The sequence below is a fragment of the Anser anser genome (genome assembly GCF_964211835.1).
Source record: "Anser anser genome assembly, chromosome: 28".
NCBI lineage: Eukaryota > Metazoa > Chordata > Aves > Anseriformes > Anatidae > Anser > Anser anser.
In genome coordinates, this window is record NC_139749.1 from 3142960 (window position 1) to 3166710 (window position 23751).

Below are 23751 nucleotides of genomic sequence, written 5' to 3' on the forward strand. Positions count from 1 at the left end.
GGACCGGGGATATGAGCCGTACCGGGAAACGGAGCCTTACCGGGAAGCCTTACCGGGGAGCCTAGCCCTACCGGGAAGCCAAGCCTTATCTATCGGGGAGCTTTATCGGGGAGCCGTGCCTTACCGGGAAGGCTTACCGGGGAGCTAAGCCGTACCGGGGGGCCGTGCCTTACCGGGAAGCTTTACCGGGGAGCGTTATTAGGAAGCTTTGCCTTACCGGGGAGCGTTATTAGGAAGCCGTGCCTTACCGGGTTACTGGGGAGCCTTGCCTTACCGGGGAGCCGTGCCCTACCGGGAGCCTCACCGGTCTCCACACCGCATTGCCCAGCCCCGGTCCCGGGGGCTGAATCGCCTCAGGACCCTCGCAGCGGCGCACCCGCAGCAGGGTCAGGCTTTGGTTAAAACACCAGGGCAAAAAGGCCCCGGCCCCGCTGCTCCCCGCCCTGCCAGAAATTCACATCAACTGCCACAGCTTCAGCTTTTAAAAAAACCACAAGTTTATTATTGAAATATAGGATGTGGGCTAAGTCCCCGTCTCCTACTCTGCTTTACAAACGCCAAGTGCTCCTTCCCCTGCGCCCTCAGCCCGCGGGCTGTGCCGTGCTCACCCCTCTGCCCCGCGGGGAAACGCCTCCCCGTGGCACCACGTACCCTGCCCGGTGCCCTCGCACCTCCCAGCCCCGTGCAGAGGCACTCGTACCTCACTCTGAGACCGCGGGCTCACTCCCTAAGGACTAAAGACATCTTTGAAAACTGTTTCTCCCCTCTAACCCCCAAACGATTCTTTCCAGAGAAGGTAAGAGACACTAAAGCGCAGCCGGTGTGGCTGCTGGGTGTCACCACCCGGCAGGTTTGCACTGCAATCTCCAAGAGCTGAATTTATCCAGGAAACGTGTAACTGATTTGTTTTAAAAAATATTTCTTTAATCGTATGCGCTGTACTGCGGAGACCGGAGGGGAGGAAGGGGTTTGTCCAAGTTCCCACGAGGTATTGTTCTCAAACAAAGAGGGGTGCCGGGGGCAGCAGCACCCTCAGTCTGTGGATTCCAGCACGGACTCGCTCAGAGCCAGGTCCCAGTAGTGCTCTGCGCCGTGTTTTTTAAAGTGCTCCCGTGCCATGTTTTCAGTGGGGCACTGCTTAAATTTCATTTCGCCAAAGCTGCGATCCTTTGCTGTGCCCTGGAAGGAGAAACGGGACACTTCTCAATACGTCTTTGGGGGAAAGTAACTGAAATAACGCTCCGAACCCCTCGGGGAACCTGGGAATAAATGTTCTCCCAGGTTAACAAGTGATAAGCTTGTTGCACGAGCACAGGTTACGCTGCAGGGGAGATGCTCATAATTCTACTACAGTTCAAGAAATGCATACAGAAAGAGCCTGTAGATGTTTTTGTTTACTTCTGTAGATTGTCATTTGGTACAAAGCTGCAGAACGATTTGATTGTTTCAACCTCAGCTGCTCCGTTAGACAGAGTTAGCTTCCGCCCCGCTCAAATCCCCAAGAAATCAGATTAGAACAGAGCTGCTACTCACCTCCCAAACCAGAGAGCATTTGTTTGTTTTCTTAACAGACTCCTCATCGGACTCATCGTCATCTGGAAAAAGACAAAAAAGCAAATTCTAGTCCTGCAGACCCCCCGCGCTGCTGCTTCACTGGCCCCTTCCACCCCCTCTGCTGCACGGTGGCATTTACAGCTGCCATCTTGAGCGTCTGCCTCGTCAAACCCCAAAACTCTGATGGTTACCTGGTACCCCAGGCCTGCTCCCAGTGACCATCCGCTCCCCCCAGCTTCTATACAACACACCAGGAACACTCGGGCATTGCAAGATATTCTCCACAAATGCACACCCTGACATTTTTTTCCCCCTCCAGCACTGGTGTGTTCGTTACAGAGTGCTGCATTTCAGTTAAAACTGGTCTCCTTAGCAAAAGTCCAGAAAAGCTTTTCCTCCCGATGATCTCCTACCACCCCCTTCCCCACAGACCTTTACACGTACCCTCTCCCTTTGTGTTTGAAGTTTGCTCATCCCATTTTATTCGATGAAGCATAAGACGTTTGAATTTCTTCTGTGCTTTCGGGCCTGGGGAAAAGCCAGAATCACATTCACACCGTTCCTTAACCTTCAGTTTTTAGGAGATTCTAAAAAGCAGCAGAAACCAACGGCCCCCACAAACACAGCAGTGCCCACTGGCCTTCTCAAGGCCGTTGGGCACAGCACTTAGCTCTTGGCCGTCTCAGGATCTCCTGCTACCAAACAGGCTCTTCAACACCTTGCAAAAACGCTTAGAACTGCGCAAACCGTGAGAAAACGCACCAGGCTTTGAGCCGGGGCCCTCCTTGCTCTGAGCAGATGCAAGGATCTAAATCTAAGGTGCATTTTTCCTTCAGAATCGAATGTATTGAACGTACTGGATTTTCTAACTGGATTACAGCGCTCTCTGCAGTCAGTGCTAACCCCATTATAACAGTAATTAAGGGAGTTTCAAAGTGCCTCCTTACTTCCTCGTTTTTCCATAACCCTCAGTCAGCTATTTTCACATGCAGGTGTAATTGGCGCTAGAGGCAAGCTTTTGAACATCACGCTGCGACCAAAAGCCTGCCTCCCAAGCCCTCACCTCCTTCTACTACGACCACGTTGACATCTTTGTGTAGAACCACCACGCCTGTTAAGTACAGCTGGCCAGCGTTCGCCTCAATTTTGAATTTTTTTGCTGGATTGCTCAAGTTTCGGACCCTGAAAAGGGGATAAAGAACAACAGGTTGTGGAAAAACAGAGCTATTACCATCAGTCCAAGCACTCCCTACTCTTCCTCAGCTGGGTCCAATGTTTCCTGCCTCCAGCTCCTCGGAGATGTAGGGCTTTACTTCCACTTCCAAATCATTTATGCTTGTAATCAGACTGCTCACAGAGGCTGCGTCTGTCCTTTCCTATTCAAGCTTCATTTAGACCTAAAATTTCCTAACATTTCTGAACAGCAACGGATCAAGTTAGCTCTGATATCGCAGTAAATCAGTCTCCTCATCAGAAACTTCAATCCCAGCTGAAGTTCTCCAAACCTGACATGCATTTTTACTACTCGGCTGTAACAGGACGAATAAAGGACAGGGTTAGCTGACATTTATTTGGGACAGCGTGAATGGAGAGCATCCAACTGTTACAGACTGAGATTCTTTAATGCTCAATGGAAATCTGCTGATTTCCAACACGGATGCTCCTCTCCAGTAGCACGTTTCTATAGGGCATTTCTCAGCTTTATTTACAAAACAGAGACGTGCGCAAACATCTATCAAGAGCACGCAGCCCGGCACTCACCTGTACACAGCTATGTGAACTCCCTGTGAGACATCCTCTTTGAGCTTTTTAATCTTCTTCGCTTTCCGTTGTTCTGCTGTTAGTTTTCTTGCAGCGTTTGCTTCTTCGTGAGCTCTGGGTGCAAAGAGACACAGCGATAAGCAGGAACGCAGCCTACAACATACCTGTTACAGCATCAAAACGGACCCTTCAATTCCTAAACAAAGAATGTGTTCCACGGATCCCAAAACAGCTTCAACTTCCACTCAGATTCTGCCTTAACCTGCCTGAATTAAAAGGACACAGGCTTTTTTAATCCAGTCACCAGTCCAATTCTCCCCCGGTCACTTCCCTAAACACATTCATTAGCAACAACTGGGATGCCAATCATCATCACGATAGGAAACTCATTTAATACAGGGCACAAAGTCACTCTTTAGTGCCAAGAATTGATCACTCAGACCATTCTCCCTGCGCAGGGCTTTGGGGAGCTCTTTCAGAACAGCTGAAACAGGCTGCAAGAGCAACACACACACATAATCCCACCGCTCTTTGTTCAGGGATTTCATTCTCTAGGAATGAATGCTGCACCACCACTAATTCCACCTAAAAGGGACAAACAAAAAATGTACAACGTGCCACCTACTTCTGTCTCTTTGCCATCTGCGCTCTGACATGAGCTTCAACTTTTGTTGGGTCCTGAACAGCTTCCGTCCCCAGCACTCGCATCAAGTTTGAAATTCTTACTGCGAGGAAAAGGAGAGAGGAGCTGTGAGAGGTTCCCATCAGACCAGTCTGCCGTTTGTGCTTGGCCCAGGCTGCTGGTTTAAGAGCTAAGGGCCTGCGGTAGCCCGGCTCTTGGCACGCGGCCTGCCTGCTGCAGCCTTACCTTTGGGCTCTGGTGGTGGCATCAGGCCCAGCCTGACCTTCTCTTGTAGCTCCTTCTGGGCTTCTCTCCGAGTCTGTCGCCGTAACTTCTTCTGCTCTTTCTTAGTTAAATAAACGCCCAGGGTCACCGGCGTGTCACTGTCCACTGGGAAGAGAAACAAGGTAACATAAACATGAATCTGCTTTGAAGGAGCAACAAGAAACATCACCTGCATCCCTTACTGGGGGATACACTCGTATCGTGCTCTGTTATATCCACACTTCATGGACAAACCAGCCTGTAGCATTGCGCAGGTTGTTTGCACCGACTACCGAGCTAGGAAAACAGTTTTGCTATTCACACATTTATACTGAAGAAGAAAATGCTCTGTGGTTGTTTTATGTCCCTTCCTCAGGGCAAGGATGTCAAAAACTGACCTGCCAGAGATGAAAATCTTGCAGATCTTGCAGCTGCACCACTACTCAGCTATCAAGGGTAAGGCTACCAAAAGGTACGCGAGCTACTGGTAACCACTACAGGTTTTATAACAACTTTCCAAAAAACGAGACAGAGACTTTCCCCTCTCAATTTTGACTACTTTTACAGAATTTTCAGATTTATCTTCACATGACTTCTTTCCTTACAGGGATAAGAGACCCGCGGGTCAGCAGTATTACAACTGAGAGCTTGCATGCCAGTTCACCCCACCTAACATTAACTTTCTGAAGGTTTTTGCATCCAGCTTAACAGCAAAATTGACCAGAACGGGCTAAATCTGAGAGGCTGCTACAGGGCAGTACCTGGTGGGTTGAGCTGCGCTGGGTGCTCCACGAGGTTTGTGATTCCGAAGTACTCATCTCTCTTTGAAGACGTTCCGCCTTTTCTAGAGAGGAGAGAGTTGGGCGTCGTTGGAATTCGGTAGCTCAAGCAGATTCGTCCAGCCTGACGTGCCCAAGTGCTCAAGAGACCGCCACGTTACCCCCCCAGACCTCCCCCGAGTTTCCTCCTGCAGCAGAACAAAGCCTGGCACGTCAATTACTTACAAGTCAAGGCCGTTCGGGATGATGTACGAGTCCCACCACTCTATCTCTGGGATCTCGCCCTCCTTCAGCTCCTTTTTAGGGGTAATAAGAGCCAACTTGGTAGAAGTGTGTATCCCTGTCTTTCGGGCAGCCTGAGATATCTCTGCCTGCAGCTTTTCTAGTTGAGCCTGAGAACAAGGAGAGGAAAGTGGCACACAAAGGTCATTCAGCGTTCATTTCTAAGCACGGTATGCTTAAAAAAAATAATAATAAAAGAGCAGGTGCACACAAGCTGAAGTAAACCACAGAAGAAACCACACAAAAGATGACGATGGAGTGCTTCTGCTCACAAACTTGCCAAAAAACTGGGCTTATTACCAAGCCTAATAGGAGCATGGAACGATCCCAAAATAACATCTCCCTGGGTTGCACATCATCATCCCTGTGATGCACACCCCTGGGCTTTTCTGTCTAATTGAGCTCTTCTCCCCGTTCTCCCCAGGAACTCGGGCAGTTTACCAAGATCCTTTAAAATCTGCACCTCTACGGTGACCACTTCTGTAGAAAGAAGACTTGGCCAGAAAACGACCTATTCTCTTTGGAAATTTTCAGTCTTTTGTCAAAAACAAACTCAATAAAACACCAGATTTTTGTCTTTCACCAAGTGAGGAGAGATATCTGAAAATGCTTTTTAAGCATGTTCTTATTTGGATGTCTACCTTTTCAACAGGAATGACGCTGACAGAAAAGCTGCAGGTGATTTTACTCAAAAGCTTCTTACTCAAGTGAACAGAGCTCCCTTTCGCAACCCAGGAGAGGAGAGTCAACACCCCTCCTAAACCAAACCCTCGTTTCTGTGCTGTCAGTTAGCATGGCAAGACCTCAAATACCTTCGTTCGCAACCTCTGGGCAATTTTCTCAAATTTGCCTTTTTCATGGAACTTAAAGGTGCGTTTCTGACGCTGGGCTGGGGTTATGGAGACCCGGGGGTCAAAGTAAGTGTTCGACTCCATGTCTTCCGAGGGCTTTTCTTTAAGCTGCTGTTTGAACTGCTCTCTCTTCACAGCTCTGATGTTTGCTTTTAGGGTTGGCATGCGGTGAGTCAATTCAATCTCTTTACCAGTTGCATCAACAGTTCGGCCTTGCTCATCCAAGATCAGTGGCGTAGGCTTTGTCTGATCCTTTAATTCCACTTTCCTGGTGGCGAGACAGAGACACCACATTAAAACGTGACTACAGCAGTAATTCGAAGGAAGCGAGAGCCACGTTTCCACAGCAAGCACCAGACCAGCCTATACTTTGTGAAAGTTTTGTGAAAGGCTTCTTTCTACCGTTAAGACTCATCTATACGGCCAGAAAGGACTCAAATCTGGTGCGCAGAACTTGGGAGAGCGTTGCCCTGCGACGGAGCAACCTCCGTTTCACCTCTCTAACAGATTTGTTCCTTCAGCAACCATTAAAGCACTGCTGGGAACCGACGGAGCACTGAAGAAACCTTGGGGCAGACCCTCCACCGGCAGTCCGGTCCTACGACCGTCAGGATTACGGAGCTCGGAAGAACAGCGGCTACTCACGGAGGCGCGATCCCCATGGCGTGCAGGTTGGCCAGCCCCACCATGTTGGCGTTGCCGATGAGCCCCGGTTTCAAAGCCAGCTGGGCCTGAATTCGGGCCTGCAGCTCGGCGGCTTTCCTCGCCTTCTCGATGGCGTCGTTCATGAACGTCGCGGCCTGGGAGGGCTGGATCGTGTTGCCGATGGGGAGACGTTCCGACTGGGATGAAGAAGAAATTTTTGGCTGTTGACAGAGAAATAAATTTTGTTACAGAGCTGGGCTGGCACATCCAGGTCACGCCAACGCGTTACTTCCAGTAGGTACCTGTGGCGTCGGAGGACTGATGAAACTGAGCTGCTTTTTCCTCTCTTCGATCTGTCGAGTGGCTGCCTCCATCATCTGCTTGATCTGTGGAAAGAAAACCGGACGGTGAGTTTTTCTTCGCTCCATCGGAAGGAGAGAAGGGGTCTCCAGCACCTTTTTACACCCGCTGACGGTTGCAAATGCGTGCAGACCAGCTTGGTGAGCACAGAGCTCTATCAAACTGCTTTAACTGATGGCCTCCAGCTCTAGAAAAGGAACCTTACAGTGCCGGCGCTGCCTACAAAGACCCTTTCCCCTTCCCATTCACTCCAGCTTGTGCAAAGAGAACATCCAAACTTTCCCCACTCGAAGACTTTGCGTTATCATTAGCCCCGTGCACAAGTGGCGGTGAGCTCTGCGAAGAGAGCACAGGCAGCAACTGCAGCAACCAAAGGACAGGCAAAAGCAACTCGCCGTTTGCTTCCTCAGCTTGTGATACCAACCAAGATAACAAAGAAAACATTAAATTGTAGCAGGATTCGAGATCTCCGAGATGGGCAGCGCTGGCTCTGGGGGCAGAGCTGGCGTCACTCAGCGCAGTTGGACTGACCTGTAGCTTGGTCAGCATCCCAGGGCTCTCCGACGGCGGGCCTGGAATAACCTCAGGCTCATCCTCAACCTCCTCAAACCGCGGGATGCGCCGCTTCTTGACGCCAGAAGATTCCTTGGATACCTCAGAGTCATCGCCAAACACATCCTAAAGCAGCAAAAGGAGAGAAAGAGCAGACTGGTTAAAAGCTACGAACTCCCCCCAGGGCCAGTTTTAGGACGAGAAAGCACCGTGAGAAGGAAATCCAGCACCGAAAGGTCAGCACCGCGTCGTGGTCGAGCGTTTCCAGGGCGGCACTCGCGGCCTGACCTAACTGTGAGTCCCACGCGAAGCCTGTGCCCTGGCTCCCCACCAGAGAAGCATCGCCGACGATCCACCCGGCGGCTTAAAGCACAGGAGGCCACACGGGGATAGCCCCGTGTAAGAGGCGCCGCCGCTCTCTCAGGTGCCGAAGGGATTTTTGGCACTGGGATCTGAGGTCTCGCTCAGCTCCCCAGAGAGACGGAAGAAGCCTGCACGCGAGCTACCCTGAGCGGGCCGAAACGGTGTCTGTGTCTTCAGCCAACTTCACAGGGGTCGCTACGGGAGGCTGCTGTCCCGCCACGCTGTCACCAAAGGGAGAACGCAGTCCTAGGGCAGGGCGGGATGCCCGCAGCGTTTCCTCACGCTTCTAACCCACGAGACTCCAGCCTGGAGCCAGAGACGCTGCGCTCAAACCGAGCCCCTCTTCTCCCTCTTCTCGGAGAGCGAGGGGAGCAATGACCACACAGACGGACTCGCGTGAAGCGGCCGTGGCACGGAACAAAGGGAAAAGCGCATGTTCCGCAGAGCTCTGTGCTGGGGGAACTGGGGAAGGGTGCCCTTCGAGCACCCTTCGTGTGCTTGCGGCCACGGATTTCCTTTTGTCAGTGCCGGTTTTGCGTACGGTAAGCCGGATTTGTCCATGCAACCGTGTTACTGGAGCGTGTGAGGGTGTTATTTGAAATGAAAATATACACACCGGTTGTAAGCGTTAGTTGAAATCCCTTCTTCACTATAATGGCTCATATTCTACAGGGACACATCCTCATCCAGACACAGGTACTTCTTGGAAAACCTACAAGTTCAAGAGAAAGGACTTGCCCATAGTATAAAGTGTGTAAACCATTACGTTTTAGTTCCTGAAACTTCCCGAGCAATGACCTACCCCACAAGAATTAACCAAGGAGAGAGAAGGAAGACCAGAGAGAACACTGGAGCCAGCTAACACGACAAGCAGCACTCCAAATTAATCCGCTGCTCGATGCTACACACCTAAGCGTACGAGTATGAATTCAACCCTAAAACCCGCAGCGGCGGCGGGGTGCAGTCATTCCACACACGCCCACGACCTGACCCCCTCACTACGCCACCTCGCTTCGCGGCGGCGCGAGGCCAGCTCTGGATCCCGACGAAGGGCCTCCAAGAAAGGCAATTCCAGGGGCAGAGGCCGACGAGGAGGCAGGGCGGGTGCCTGGCTCCGTTCCGGCAGCCAAGAGATGAGGACGGGGCTGCTACGCTGCTCGCCGGACCTGCTTTCGGGTCAGCTTGGACGCCGAGAGCACCACCACCCACGTGAGACGCCCGAGCAGACGTTTCCCCGGAGAAGCGGCGCCTTCCCCGCACCCAGCCCCATCCCTGCTGCGGTTTGCCAGCGTGAGATGCGCCGCCAGGCCGCTACGGCGCGCCGGCCAGTGCCACGAGGAAAATGAGAGACGAGAGGAGGAGACAGCTGGAAGCCAGGTGGGCCTGAATTCAGGCTCTGAAGAAACGGGGGATCCACGCAAGCCAGCAGCGCCACAGGACTGTGAAAGTCTCCCCACAAAACTGCGGCCCGTGACCACGAAGCGCCGAGCAGCGCCGCGATTCGCGATGTTCCCGTCTCTCCGCCATCTCCCCAAGAGGGCAAAAGGAAGGGTGTTGAAGGGCACAGCTCGGAGAGAACATCCTGGCCAAAATCTCGCTTTCTAATAACCCCGTGGCAGCTACCGTGCATGTGTGCCGGGCTAAGACCCAAATTCAAGAGGAACCACAGCACAGAAATACTCGAAAGATGCTTGCTGGCACCCTTGTTCCGACTGAGACTGCTGCAAAAGCCTCAAGTCCTTCAAGCTCCAAAGCTCCGTCGTTCGCTGGGACACCCAAATCCAGAGCAGTAAACTAGGCTGGGTTTTAAAACCCTGCTGCTCCTCGGGCTGCGGTGAAACGGGCAGGACGGGACCTGTTTAAATACTCCTCCTTAACTGGCGAAGGCATCTGGAGCCCGGAGGAGGCCCTTCTCTGGCTGGCGTCAAAACCTCCGCCAGAGGGTGGGAGAAGAAGCAAGTTTCTCCAAGAAAACAGGGAGCGAAGGCTCCAAATCTGCGAAGGATCGTTCCGGATAACCGAGGTTAGGTGCTGACTGAACGGTTACAGGGAAACACAAGCTCGCCGTAAAATAGGAACCTTGGAAAAAGCGAAAGGAAACTTACGTTGTGAGCAGGGAACAGCCGCTTTTAAACCCAGCATGCGAGTGATGAAAAAAAATGCATTTCCAGAAGGTGGCGAGTGAAGTCTTCAAGAGAACGCAGGAGGCGAAAACAGGTTTGGATGCATGAGACTTCCACCATCCCAGGCAAGCGTTAGATGGGAGAAACGCCGCCGGGCTAGGAAATCCCTACTGTAATCCGCCTTGTGCTGCGGCTGGGGAAAGGCTGCCAAAAATCACCCTCTGCGGATTCCAGGTGGAAAGAAGAGAAGGAAAACCCACCATGGGAAGACCTGCTCGCTCAGGGCCAGGCAGCACGAGCCGACAGACCGAAACGCAGCACGTTCGAGTGAGGAAGAGCAAGAGGGAAGTTATTTGGAGGTGGGACGCCCTGCCCCAGGCCGCCAGCTCGCAGGGCAGCGAAGACTCAGTGCTGCCACACGTGCCAGCATCGAGCACGAAAGGAAAGAGAGAGATGCAGCCCTGTTATTTAAGTCCCTTTGTTGCACGAGCCTAGCGGGGGTTGTTAAAGAAACCAAAAGCTGAGGCTTCCCACCCCGGACACCACCAAGGAGAGCGCTGCGCTCCCTCGCCGGGAGGTAAAGAGAACTGAAAGGTAAAGGCTCACACACTTCGTCACGGGGAAGGGGCTTTTCTCTTGAACTTTGAGCGGTGTAAGATGTACCTCTCTGGAAGAGGAAAGTGTGGCAGAGTACCAGCGCTGCCTCCACGGCCGCCGAACAACAGAAAAAGCAACAATCGGTAACCAGGCCTCGGCTCACCTTCAGCTCTCGCTTCCGATTCCGGTCGCTGTTGGATTTGGAGTGCCTGGAGCTTCGGCCTTCTTCCACCGCTTCAAAGAGCTTGTCCACAAACCTCAGGGTGGAGTCGTCGAGAAAAGGCTTGAGGTGGTCTGGGGAAAAAAAGAGGAGTTGCGTGAACGGCAGAATTCCCTGAGCGGGGATGAGCGGGAGAGCGGAGAGCTCACAGAGACATCTGCAAAGCCATAAAACTCCCAGTTAAAGGGGGCTTCGACCCAACCAGCGCAGCACCCCGGGCTCCGGAGGCCTCTGGGAGGTGCAGGTGCAGGCTTCTGCTCTGTTCTCGGTCTGCCAGGGGGCCCGAGCGCTCCTACCGGCAGCTGCGGGGTCGGGGCGGGAGCGTGGGGGACGTACCGGCCGCTTTCTTTTTGTCCATGCCCTTCCCCACGCAGTTGAGCGCTGCAGTAACCACGGTGGGCTCGGAGAAGCCCAGCACTCGCTTCACCGTCTTCTCGATCCATGGCTTCAGCTCGTCCAGCTCCCTTTTGGAGAGCGACATCGCGGCTGGCGGCCCAGGTTACTCCGCTCGCACCTGCGGAGAAGGCAGGCAAGAAAACCACAGATTAATAATAAAAAAAGGATCACTTTACCCTTAGTTCGGTGCCTTTTCTCGTGAAAGAGAAAGCTGACGGCTGCTGAGGGCTGGCGAAAGCTCCTGGAGATCACTTTTGCTCCCTTATTTTTAAGCCACGAGCTGAAATTACACGAGCCCTTGGTTTCTGTCGCTCGTGCCTGGCGCAGCGGTCCCCCAGATGCCAATCCAGCAATCTCCATTAACCGCTCTCGCCTCGCTAACGTTCGCTACGCCAAAGCAATAACGTTTAATTACGCGGCCGGGCACTAATCTGATTTGGAACCCAAGTCTCCTTTATCTGGAACCGAAAGAAAATCTTCTTAAGGGAACGTGTTTGACCTCGGCATCCCTCTCCCAAAAGCACAGGCTCGCCGAGCCTCGGTGCCGCTGTGGCTCCGTCTGAACGGAAAGCAGACAAAGCTGGAAACGCGGCCGTCGTTTCAAGGGAGAATTAAAATCCTGGGCGTCAGCGCTACCAAAGCGCTCCTCACCGGAGAGGCCGGGAAAAAACAGGCAGGAAAAAGTAAACCCCCGGGGCTGAGACAGCGGCGAGGGGGCCAGGCTTTCCCCGGGGAGCTCAGAGCTCCCCGAGAAGACTGAAAAACTTTCGCAGCTGCATGCTGCCCACAGCGGCTTTCACGGGGACAGACTCAAAATAACACCAAGCGCAGCCCAAAGGAACGCCGCCGCAAGGTTTGGTCTCGAAGTCCAGCCTTTGAAGCAGGGAATGCTCCAGGCGTTTGTGCATTTACTTGTGGGTGCCCCCTAAATGTACATACATGTGGGTATTTACACGTGGGGGCCCCCTAAACGTACACATATATACGTATTTATGGATGGGTGCCCCCTAAATGTTCATATATGCCTGTATTTATGTATGGATGCACCCTAAACACATATATATACACGTGTATTTATGTGTCGGTGCCCCCTAAATGCCCGTATGTGTGGGTATTTATGTAGGGATGCCCTCTGAATGTATATACACACGTGTATTCACGTAGGGATGCCCCTTTAATGTATATAAACACATGTATCTGTGTATAGGTGCCCCCTAAACGGCCATATATGCAGGTATTTACATAGGGGTGCCCCTTAAACACTGATATATGTGGGTATTTATATACGGGTGCCCTCTAAATATATATATACACACGTATTTATGTATAGGTGTCCCCTAAACATACACATACGTGGGTATTTACAGACAGGTGCCCCCTAAACGCCCACATACGTGAGTATTTATATATTGGTGCTCCCTAAATGCCCATATATGTGGGTATTTACGCATGGGTGCCCCCTAAATGTCTATATATGTGGGTATTTATGTAGGGGTGCCCCCTAAATGTCTATATATGTGGGTATTTACGTAGGGGTGCCCCCTAAATGTATATATACACATGTATTTATGTTTGGGTGCCCCCTAAACGTACACATAAGTGGGTATTTACACTCGGGTGCCCCCTAAATGCCCATATACGTGGGTATTTATATGTGGGTGCCCCCTAAACGCCCATATATGGGGCTATTTACATACGGCTGCCCCCCAAACGTACACATACGTGGGTATTTACGTAGGGGTGCCCCCTTATCGCTCACATATAAACGTGTTTCACCTCCGGCTGCCCGCCGCCCTCCCTCCCCGCGCACCTCCCGCCCGCAGCCGCCCCGTCAGCGCCGCCCGCCCGCCGCCGCTCCCCGGCCCGTCGCAGCCCCTCAGGGCCTAACGGTCCCGCTCCCTCCCCGCCCGCTCCGCCCGGTTCCCGCCGCCCCCCGGCCTCCTCTCGGCGCCCCCCGGGCTCCTCCCTGCGCCCCGCGGCCCCCTCACCGCGGCGGGGCACGGCCCCGGCAGGCCCCGAGCGGCGGCGGCGGCCCTGACGGCGTCTGCACGGCGGGGCCGGAAGCGGAAACGGCCGCCGAGGCCGCAGCGCGCATGCGCGCCCGCCCGCGCGAAGGGTGCCGAGAAGGTGGCGGGGGGGAGGGGGGCGTGGCCGAGGCCGCCGGGATCACGTGGAGGGGGTGAGGGGAGGGCGCGACGCCGGGCCCCTCTCACGTGACGCGGGGCCCTTCCCACGTGACGCTGGTCTCCCCCCCGCCGTCGGGGACCTCCCGGCCCCCTGGGGGCTGCCCCAAAACCCTGGCGGCTCCCCCCGACCCCCTGGCGGCTCCCCCAAGCCCCGCGGGGGACTCCCCAACCCCTCGGGGGCCTCCCCCCAAGCTCAGGCTCCCGCCCAAAGCCCCTGGTGGCTCCCCCCAAATTCCTGGGGGGCTGCCCCAAACCCCCCGGCAGGCTCACCCCACCCCCAGGGGGCTGTCCCCGACCCCAGGGAGCTCCACCGACCCCCGGGCTGCCTCCTCCCTGTCCCGTGGGGGTGAGAAGAGGCAGCAGGAACGCGCTTCCCCACTCTTACCCCCCATCTCCAGCTGACCCGGACCCTCTGGGCGTTCCCCCAATCCCCAGGGGCCTCCCCCCGATCCCAGAGGGGGAGGAGCGGCCGCACGGCCCAGTCTTCCCTCCTCAAAACCCCCCATCCGCAGCCCCCACAGGCGGGCAGCCGAGCTGGAGAGAGGAGCGGCTTATTAGAAAGAGCAGTGGTTTATTGGAAAGAGCAGCGGTTTATCGGCAGCCGGGCGGACAGACCGCTGGACAGCCAGGCGGCCGGCCAGCCGTAGCCCCCGGCTAGCAGCCCTGCCAGGGGTCCGGGCGGCTCTTGCGGGCGACGAAGGCGATCTTGCGAGCCATCTCGGTGTTGTAGACGCGCCGGCACGCCTCGTAGGCCAGCCGCTGCCTCTTGCGGCACGGCTTCTCGTAGTAGCGCCCCTGCTTCACCGCCTCCAGCACGCCGTCGTGCGCCAGGATCCTGCGGGCGGGCCGAGAGCCGCGGGAAGCGGGTTAAAAAGCGGCCTCCGCGGCTCCGGGGGAGGAAATCCTGCCCCGGGAGGGCGGCGGGGCCCTGCCGCAGGCCGCCCGCGGGGACTGGAGGGGTCCCCGGGGCGGTTTATTTGCCCCCCCCCCACCTGCTGAGGGCCCCGTAGGCCGCGTCCACGTCGCCGTTGCGCACCATGACGGTGCGGCCCACGAAGCGCAGGTGGTTCGCCATGGCCCGGCGGCTCCGCTGCGGGGCGCCGGGACCGGACCGAGTCCCCCCCGGACGCTCGGGGCTCCCCCGGCTGCCTCCGCCCCGGGCTCCCCGTCCAGGCCCCTGCCCCGCCGCGCGCCCCGGAAGCGGAAGTGGCCCCGGTCTCTTTTTCCGAGGGCGTGGCTTGAGGAAAGGGGCGTGGCTTACGGGGGAGGGGCGTGGCCAGCCCCCCGCGGCTTGGAGGGAGGGGAGGTGGGCGGGGCCTGCTGGAGCCACGCCCCCGCCAGCGGGCCAAGGCGGGGGGGGTCTGGGGGGGGCGGGGGGGAGCTGGGAGGGGGGCGGCGGGGCTGGGGGGGGCCGTGAGACCCCCGGGGGGGCACCGGGGCTGAGGGGGGGCTGTGAGACCCCCAAGGGGACACCGGGTCTGGGGGGGGGGCATGAGACCCCCCCAAGGGGACATCACACCCGGGGAGGGCGTGTGACCCCCAAGGGGACACCAGGCCACGGGGGGGGGCCACAAGACCCCCAGGGGGACAGCGGGGCTGAGGGGGGGGGGGGGGCATAAGACCCCCAGGGGGACACCATAACCATGGGGGGGGCCATGAGACCCCCCCAGGGGGACACCACACACGGGGGTGGCCGTAAGAGCCCTGGGGGGACACGAGACCCCCAAGGGGACACCACAACCGGGGGGGGCCGTGAGACCCCCAGGGGGACACCGGGACTGGGGGGGGGCCATGAGACCCCCGGGGGGACACCGGGACTGGGGGGGGGGCCATGAGACCCCCAGGGGGGCACCAGGCCTTGCAGGGGGGGCTCTGCGCCCCCCAAGGGGATACGAGGTGTGGGGGGGGGCAGGGCGTGCAGCCCCACCGGACCCCATGATGCACCCCCCCCCCCCCAAATCTCCCCCCCCATAGGACCCCCCCCCAAAAAAGGGGACAAGGACACCGGCACCAGCGTGGCCCCGGCCGCTCCCGCCGCCGTTTATTGCTCCCGGGGGGGGGGGCTGGGATCAGGCCGGGGTCGGGGGGGGGGCACAGGACCCCCCCCCCTAAAACGCGGGGAAGGCACAAGGCCGGGGCGAGGCCGCGCTGCGGGGGGGCCCGCCCCCCCGGTGTCCTCCCCCGCCCCCCCCCGGGGACCCCAAAATGCTGGGGGGGGGGCTCCGCTGCCAGGGCAAGGCACACCGCTCCTGGGGGGGGGGGGGGACACAATGACCCCACACGTGTCCGTGGGTTTGGGGGCACCCCAAAAGCAGCCCCCCCCCTCCACCCCCCCCAAAAAAATAATAATAAATTGAAGAAAAATAAAAATTAGGAGAGAATCCAGGCGCTCGTCACGCGTCCGGTGCCGCGGGGGGGGGGGGAGCGGGGGGTCCAGTCCGGGTTGGGGGGGGCCGTTTGGGGGGCCCCCCCCCGTGGCGCGGCGTCCCCGGTGTCCCCGAGGCGGCGGCGGCGGTGGCGTCCCCCCCGGGGGGGCCGCGGCGGGCTCGGAGGCGGTCGTGGAGGAGCAGGAGGACGCCGACAGGGCTGGGCGAGGGTCCCCAGGCCCCCCCGGGGGGGTCGGGGTTTTGGGGGGGTCGGTCCTGAGCTCCGGGGGGGGGGCCGGCTTTGGGGGCGACGTGGGGAACCAGCCCCGGAGCATCACCTCCACCTGCAGCAGCGTCCCCAGGTAGCGCGCCCTGCGGGAAGGGAGAGCGGCCCCGTAACCCCCCCGGCCCCTAAAATTGAGGGGGGGGGAGCTGCGGGGACCCCAAAACCTTTTTTTTTTTGGGGGGGGGGGCTCACCCCATTTCGGGTTTCTGCAGGACGCCGATGATCCTCTGGATCCGGTCCATGGCCACGCTCTGCTGGAAGGTGCTGAGCCCTGCGGGGAGCCCGGCGCTGGAAACGTGCTCCTGGGGGGGTGTGGGGGGGGGTCTGGGGGGGTTTGGGGGGGTTTTGGGGTGTGGGGGGGGCGCCCACCTTTGTCGTAGCGCCCCGTCTTGAGCCCGTTGAGCAGCTCCGTCAGCGGGCGGATGAAGCCCCGCAGCTCCCGGCACTGCGAGGAGGGAGAGGGGGCGCCGTCGCCGCGGGGGCTGCACTGGGATCAGCCCCCCCTCAAAAACCCCCGAAACCCACAGCCCCCCCCCAAACCCCAAAACCCACAGCCCCCTCCAAAACCCCAAAACCCACAGCCCCCCCAAAACCCCAAAACCCACAGCCCCCCCAAAACCCCAAAACCACCCCAAAACCCACAGACATCCCAAAACCCACAGACACCCCAAAAACCCCAAACCCACAGCCCCCCCCAAAACCCCACAGCCACCCCAAAAACCCCACAGCCCCCCGAAACACCCCAAAATCCATAGTCCCCAAAAACCCACAGCCCCCCCCAAACCCACCCCAAAACCCCCAAACCCACAGCCACCCCAAAAGCCCAAAACCGCCCCAAAAACCCTACAGCCCCCCAAAACACCCCAAAATCCATAGCCACCCAAAACTCCCAGCCTCCCGAAAACCCACCCCAAAACCCCACAACCCACAGCCAGCCCAAAAAACCCAGAGCGCCCCCAAAGCACCCCAAAACCCATAGCCCCCCCAAACCCACAGCCACCCCAAAAGCCCAAAACCGCCCCAAAAACCCCACAGCCACCCCAAAACCCCAAAACCCACAGCCCCCCCAAACCCGCAGCCCCCCAAAACCCACAGCCTCCCCAAAACCGCCCCAAAAACCCCACAGCCTCCCCAAAACACCCCAAAACCCACAGCCCCCCCCAAAACCCACAGCCCCCCCCAAAACCCACAGCCCCCCCCAAAACCCACAGCCCCCCCAAAGCACCCCAAAACCTACAACCGCCCCAATCCCACAGCCCTCCCCAAAACCCCCAAACCACCCCAAAACCCCCCCAGCGCCCCAAAAACCCCAAAACCGCCCCCAAATCCCCCCAGCCCCCCCCAGCCCCCCCCCCCAGCCTCCCGCGGGGCAGCCGAGGCAGTGCAGGACGCGGGGGCTTTTTTAGGGCCCCCCCCCCCGCCCCCCCCCTGCATCCCCCAGCTTTTTCCTTCCAAAAACTCACTTTTTGGGCAAAAAGGCGGTCGCCGTCGCTCGGGGGGGGGGGGGCTCCGGCGCAGGGCTCCCCGATTTTGTGCCTCTTCCACCCGGGGGGGGGCTCCCGGTGCCCCCCCGGCGGCCGCTTGCGGCCCCGGTCCGGTCCCTGGGGACCGTCGCGGGGTCGGGGGGGGCCCGGGGGGGGGGTCCCAGGGGGGTCCCGGGGGGGGGCTCCGGAGGGGTCCCGGGGGGGGGCTCCGGGGGAGGCTCCGGGGGGGGGTCCCCGCCTCGGCCCCGCCGTCGTTGCCGCGGGGGGGGGGCCCCGAGGGCTCCATGGCGGGGATCCGGGGGGGGGGACGGGAGGGGGGGGGGCGCCCCCGAAACGGGGCGGAATCACCTGAAAAAAAGGGGGAAAAAGGGAAAATTCGGGTAAAAAAAATGGAACCGGCGTTCGGCGCGGTTCGGAGGGGGGGGGGGGTTCCCCTCCCGGTGCCGCCCCCCCCGGGCCCCCCCCCCACCCGCAGCCGGTACCGGCGGCTCCGCGCCCCCACCTGCTGCCGGTGGCCCGGTGCCGGTGTCGCTGTCCCGGTACCGACGTCCCGGTCCCGATGTCTCGGTCCCGGTGCGGACGCCCCGGTGCCGGTGCCAACGTCCCCGTCCCGGTCCTGGTCCCGGTGTCTGTGTCCTGGGATCGGTGTCCCGGTGCCCCGGTGTGGGTGTCCCGGTCCTGGTCCCGGTGTCCCGGTGCCCGGTGTGGGTGTCCGGGTCCTAGTCCCGGTGCCGGTGTCCCGGTGCCGGTGCCGATGTCACGGTCCCGGTGTCAGTGTCCCGCTTCGGGGCCGGTCCCGGTATCGATGTCCCGGTGCCAGTGTCGGTACTGCTGTCCCGGTGCCGGTATCAATGTCTGGACCCGGTGCCGGTGCCGGTTGCTCGCTCCCGGTCTCGATGTCCCGGTCCCGGTGCTGATGTCCCGGGTCGGTGCCGGTGTCCCGGTGCCGGTCTCGGTGTCCCGGTGCCGGTCTCGATGTCCCGGTGCCGGTGCCCCTGTCCCGGTGTCCCCGTCCCGGTGCCCCCGTCCCGATCCCGGTCCCGGTGCCGGTCCCGTCCCCGCCGTCCCCGTCTCGGGCCCGGTCCCGGCGCCGGTTCCGCCCCGGCCGCGGCCGCCCCACGCGGACACGTGCACGGCCGCACGTGCCTCCCGCGGCGCCCCGCCCCCCCCGCGCTCCCATTGGCTGCCTCGCCCCCGGCAGCGGGCGGGGCCTCGGCTTCGCGCCCCGCCCCCTCGCCCCCCATTGGGTGGCGCGCCCGCCCGCCGTGCCCAATGCGGTGGCCGCCTCGCGCCCATTGGCTGCGAGGGGGAGGGCCGCGGCCACGCCCCTCCATGTGGCCACGCGGAAGCTGGGTACCGCCCACCCCCCCGGACGGCCAATGGGAAGCGGCCTCCGGATTGCGTCGCGGGCGGCGCAGCCAATGGGAGGGCGCGGCCTCGCCTCGGCGCCCGTTACATAATGGGCGGGGGAGGGGGAGGGGGGGGCAGGCGCGTGTGCGCCCACGTGGGGGCGGGGCGGGAGGCGCGCGCGGGGGCGGGCGCGGGACCGGGAGCGCGCGGGGGCGGCGGGAGCGCGCGCGAGGGCACGCGGGGAGGGGGGAGGGGGCGGGGCAGCGCCACCCCCCAAGTGCCCCCTGACCCCCCCCCGGCACCTGGAGCCCCCCCGGCCCCCCAATGACCCCCAGCGCCCCCCAGCCCCCCACCCGGACCCCCAACTCCCCCCAAAGCCCCCCCGGGACTCCTAATGCCCCCCCCGCACCCCCAACACCCCCCAAGACCCCCAACAACCCCTAAGCCCCCCCCCTGGACCCCCCCAACACCCCCAGGACCCACCCCCAACGCTCCCCCGGATCCCCAATGCCCCCCAACCCACCCCGGACCCCCAACAACGCCGCCCCCCCCCCAAGACTCCCAACATCCCCCAAAGCCCTCCCGGGACTCCTGAGTCCCCCCCAACCCCCCCCCCAGGACCTCAACATCCCTCAAGCCCCCCCCAGAACCCCCAACAACGCCCCCCCCGGACCCCCAACACCCCCTAAGCCCCCCCAGACCCCCAACACCCCCCCAGGACCCCCAACGCCCCTCCAGGCCCCCCCCAAACCCCCTCAGGACCCCCAACATCCTCCAAGCCCCCCCCAGACCCCAACAACGCCCCCCCCCAAGACCCCCAATGCCCCCCCTTGGACCTCCAACCCCCCCCAGGACCCCCAACGCCCCCCCAAGACCCTCAACATCCCCCTAGCCCCCCCAAGCCCCCCAACGCCCCCTCAACACCCCCTAAGCCCCCCCCCCGACTCCCAACCCCCCCCAGGACCCCCCACACCCCCAGCCCCCTACAAGCCCCCCAGCCCCGCCCCCTCCCCCCCTCCCCGCCCCCCCCCACTCGGGGGGGCCCCGTCCCCCTGGGGGTATTAAAGCGGGGGCCGGCGGCACCCGGCCCCACTGCCCCCCCCCCCCCCCACCATGCTGTGCACCCTGCTGCTGCTCCTGGGGGGCCTGGCCCCCGCGCTCCCCGCCGGTGAGTGCCCCCCCCCCAGCACCCCAACGCCCCCCCCCCAGCACCCCACTCCCCCATTTTCCCATTTCCTCAGGAATTCACCCCAAATCGGGGCTCAGCTGCCCCCGGCAAGCTCGCCCCACTCTGCAGCCCCCTTCCCCCAGTCTCGGGGGGGGCATGGGGAGGGGGCCCCCCCACCCTAAAACCTTGCCCCCCCCCCCCAAGAGTCCCCCAACACCTCTCCTTCCTCCGCAGGTCCCCACTGGACGTACGAGGGTGAGTGGGGCTGGGGAGGGTGACAGCACCCCTGGGGGCCATCCCTGTCCCCCCCCCCCCCCAAATCTCCCGTGTCCCCATCCCAGACCCCCCCCCCCCAGAAGCAGGGGTCCAGCCGAGGACCCCCCCCCATGCAGCGTTCCCCCCAGTTCGGGAAGACGCCGGGTGGGCGACCACCCCCCTCAAACCCCCGTTTCCCTTCCCAAATTGGGGCACTGCTGGATGGGCGACAGCCCCCCCATATCCTTGCGTCCCCCCCCCCCCCAAAAAAAACCCACCCACCGGTGCGCTCCAATGGGCCCATTGTGCTCCTTTACGTAAGGCGCGGGGCCCCGCTCCGGCTGCCAAATCCAATTAGGGTCTGGCCCCGGCCAAATCCCCGTTAAGCCCCCCCCGGTGCCCCCACCCCAGGGGACAGGGACCCCCCGGCTGTGGGGTCAGCCCGGGGCAGCTTTGTCCCCGTTTCCCCACCCGGAAAAAATTCTCCCCGAAATATTCACGGGCGGTGGGAACGTCCCCACGGGGTTGGCTTTTGGGGTTTTTTTTATAGGGTGGGGGGAAATTGGGGGGGGAAACAAGGGTATTTAGGGCCCGAGCGTGGCTGCGGGAGGTGTGTGGGGGGGGACACCCACAGGGGCCTGCTGCCCGCAGGTCCCCGGGGACAGCGGCACTGGCCCGAGGGGCACCCGGCGTGCGGGGGCCGCTCCCAATCCCCCATCGACATCGGGACGCGGCGGGCGCTGCCGGACCCCTCGCTGCCCCCCCTGCGCCCCGTGGGCTACGGCCGCCCCCCCGCCGCCGCCTTCGGCCTCGCCAACAACGGCCACACCGGTGAGCGGCTACCGGGGAGGGGGGGGGGGGACGCGACGTGGGGGTGCTTGTAGGGGTCCCCGCTCACTGCCCACCCCCCCTGTGTACCCCCCGTCCCTATAGCGGTGCTGGCGCTGCCGCCCTCGCTGCGCCTGGGGGGGCTGCCCCGCAGCTTCGCGGCCGCTCAGCTCCACTTCCATTGGGGCCGAAACGGGGGGGCCGAGCACCTCCTGGATGGGTACCGGGCACCCGCCGAGGTACGGGGGTGGCCCCCCGGGGGGGTGGGAGTGGGGGGGGCTGCTGGCGGGGGTAGGAGGGGAAGGGGGCGGGAGTGGGGTGGGAAGGGTGCGGGGATCGGTGTGGGATTGGGGTTAGGGTGGGGGGCTGGTGTGGGAACGGGGCCCGGTGTGGGAATTGGTGTGGGAATGGGGTCAGGGTGGGATCTGGTGTGGGAACGGGGCCTGGTGTGGGAATCGGTGTGGGATTGGGGTTAGGGTGGGGGGCGGGGTGTTGGGAACGGGTGCTGATATGAGAATCGGTGTGGAATTGGGGTTAGGGTGGGGGTCTGGTATGGGAATGGGGCCTGGTGTGGGAATCAGCACGGGAACAGGTCCTGGTGCGGGAAACGGGCACGGGAACAGGGCCTGGGGTGGGAATCCCCATGGGAACGGGTGCGGGAATGGGGCTGGGTGCAGGAAAGGGGTGCAGGAACAGGTCCTGGTGTGGGAATCAGCACAGGAACGGGTGTGGGAACGGGGCTGGGTTGGGGAATGGGCGCGGGAACGGGTCCCGGTGCGGGAATCGGCACAGGAACGGGGGCGGGGGTTGGGATGCGTTGCAGGAACGGGTCTGGGGGGGGGAGAATCTGCATTGGAACAGGAGCGGGAACGGGTCCGGGTGCGGGAAACGGGTGCAGGAACGGGTCTGGGTGCGGGAATCGGGCGCAGAGGAAAGGGGTCCTGGTGCGGGAACTGGGAACGGGCGCGGGAAGGGGCCGGGGCAGGACGCAGGGCACCAGCCGGGGGGGTTGGGGGGGACACACCGGGGGACCCCCCCTGCGCCCGCAGATGCACGTGGTGCACTACGACGCCGAGCGCTACGCCAACGCCAGCGAGGCCCAGCACCACGCGGCCGGGCTGGCCGTGCTGGGCGTCCTGCTGGAGGTACGCGGGTCGGGACCCCCCCAGCCACCCTCAAACCCCGCCGGCACGGCCCTGACCCCCCCCCCGTAACCCCCCCACCCCCAAATTCTCCGCTCAGGCCGGCGACGAGCCCAACCCAGCCTACGACAACATCCTGAGCCACTTCGGCAGCATCCGCTACGCCGGTGAGGCGGCGCCGCGCGAGCGAGGGGGCAGCGCTCGGGCGACAGCGGGGTCGGCACCTCCGGGGGGGGGGGGGGTCCCAAACTGGTTCCCCCCCCGCTTTCCTCGCAGGGCAGACGACCTCCGTCCCCTCCTTCAGCGTGCGGGACCTGCTGCCCGAGCGCCTGGACCGCTACTACCGCTACAACGGCTCCCTCACCACCCCGCCCTGCTTCCAGAGCGTCCTCTGGACCGTCTTCCAGCAGCCCGTCCGCATCGGCCGGGCCCAGGTACAGGCTTTGGGGTGCGTGGGGGGGGAATTTAGGAGGGGGGGCAGCCCCTGAAGCCCCCCCCCCGCGCCCCGGTCTCGTTTCAGCTGGAGCAGCTGCGGGGTTCCCTTTACGCCACGGCAGCCGACGAGCCCGCGCCCGAGCGGCTGGAGGAGAATTTTCGGGCCCCCCAGGACCTCAACCAGCGGCTGGTGCTGTCGTCCTTCGCCAGCGGTGAGAGCTGCCCCAGGGGACGGGGTGGGATGAGGCAGGGGGGGGGACACACACAGCGCCCCCCCCCCCCAAAACAACAGCCCCGGGGCCCCCAGCAAGGGCACGAGGCCGCAGTGGGCAGCGCTGGCTCTTCCCTTGCAGGTCCCGAGGGATATTCCACAGGTACGGCACAGGCAGAGAGGCTGGGGGGGGGGGGGGAAGGGGCATCCCTTTGCCCCCCCCTCCCCAAGCCCCCGAGCGTTTTTTTTTGGGGGGGGGGGGTCATGCAGGTGAAGTCGTCGCCATCGTCTTCGGCACCGTCTTTGGCTGCCTCGGCCTCTTCCTCGCCGTCCATTTCGTGAGCAAGAGGCTCCGGTGAGAGCCGACCCCCCCCCCCTGCAACAAGCCCTGGTCCCAGCGGGGGGGGCCAGGACCCCCCCCAATTCCTTCCCCCCCCTCCAATCCCGAGGGTCTCACCCCAGCCCTTCTCCCCCGAGGCAGCACGCGGAGCAGGCAGCCGCAGGACGTCGTCTTCAAAGCCTCCTCGCGCCGCTCGGCCGAGAGCCACCGGCCCTGAGCCAGGATGCGCCCAGCCGGCCCCCCCCCCCCAAAAAAGGGTGCTGGGGGGGGGCTCGGCCCCGCCCGTCCCCCCCCCAAGGCGGTGGCAGCTCCTGCCCTGCCCCCGCTGCCC

General features: G+C 61.5%; 4 protein-coding genes across 4 annotated transcripts; 1 reads left to right on the forward strand and 3 right to left on the reverse strand.

Annotated features, from left to right (window-relative positions):
- Positions 1 to 902: 902 nt before the first annotated feature.
- PRPF3 (pre-mRNA processing factor 3) lies at positions 903 to 13506 on the reverse strand. The gene is made up of 16 exons (XM_083813190.1): positions 13358 to 13506; positions 11310 to 11487; positions 10917 to 11047; positions 7650 to 7796; positions 7061 to 7144; positions 6759 to 6979; positions 6075 to 6381; positions 5206 to 5372; positions 4963 to 5045; positions 4184 to 4327; positions 3941 to 4040; positions 3316 to 3429; positions 2618 to 2736; positions 1999 to 2082; positions 1534 to 1595; positions 903 to 1179 (listed from the first exon to the last, which is right to left on the reverse strand). Exons 2-16 carry the CDS (start codon positions 11452 to 11454, stop codon positions 1033 to 1035), a joined length of 2055 nt encoding a protein of 684 aa, XP_083669316.1. The 5' UTR covers positions 11455 to 11487; positions 13358 to 13506; the 3' UTR covers positions 903 to 1032.
- A 603-nt stretch (positions 13507 to 14109) lies between these two features.
- MRPS21 (mitochondrial ribosomal protein S21) lies at positions 14110 to 14763 on the reverse strand. The gene is made up of 2 exons (XM_083813201.1): positions 14548 to 14763; positions 14110 to 14390 (listed from the first exon to the last, which is right to left on the reverse strand). Exons 1-2 carry the CDS (start codon positions 14628 to 14630, stop codon positions 14210 to 14212), a joined length of 264 nt encoding a protein of 87 aa, XP_083669327.1. The 5' UTR covers positions 14631 to 14763; the 3' UTR covers positions 14110 to 14209.
- A 774-nt stretch (positions 14764 to 15537) lies between these two features.
- CIART (circadian associated repressor of transcription) lies at positions 15538 to 18448 on the reverse strand (the record flags this gene model as incomplete). The annotated part of the gene is made up of 5 exons (XM_083813798.1): positions 15538 to 16293; positions 16400 to 16478; positions 16577 to 16652; positions 17671 to 18039; positions 18194 to 18448. Coding segments are annotated over 5 exons (1476 nt in total), but the record flags the coding sequence as incomplete, so codon positions are not given.
- A 48-nt stretch (positions 18449 to 18496) lies between these two features.
- Positions 18497 to 23741, forward strand: CA14 (carbonic anhydrase 14; the record flags this gene model as incomplete). The annotated part of the gene is made up of 11 exons (XM_083813799.1): positions 18497 to 18536; positions 20414 to 20464; positions 21116 to 21295; positions 21398 to 21531; positions 22342 to 22437; positions 22535 to 22601; positions 22711 to 22868; positions 22955 to 23081; positions 23223 to 23243; positions 23351 to 23435; positions 23562 to 23741. The coding sequence occupies 11 exons, from the start codon at positions 18497 to 18499 to the stop codon at positions 23635 to 23637; spliced, it is 1035 nt and encodes a 344-aa protein (XP_083669925.1). The 3' UTR covers positions 23638 to 23741.
- Positions 23742 to 23751: the final 10 nt, after the last annotated feature.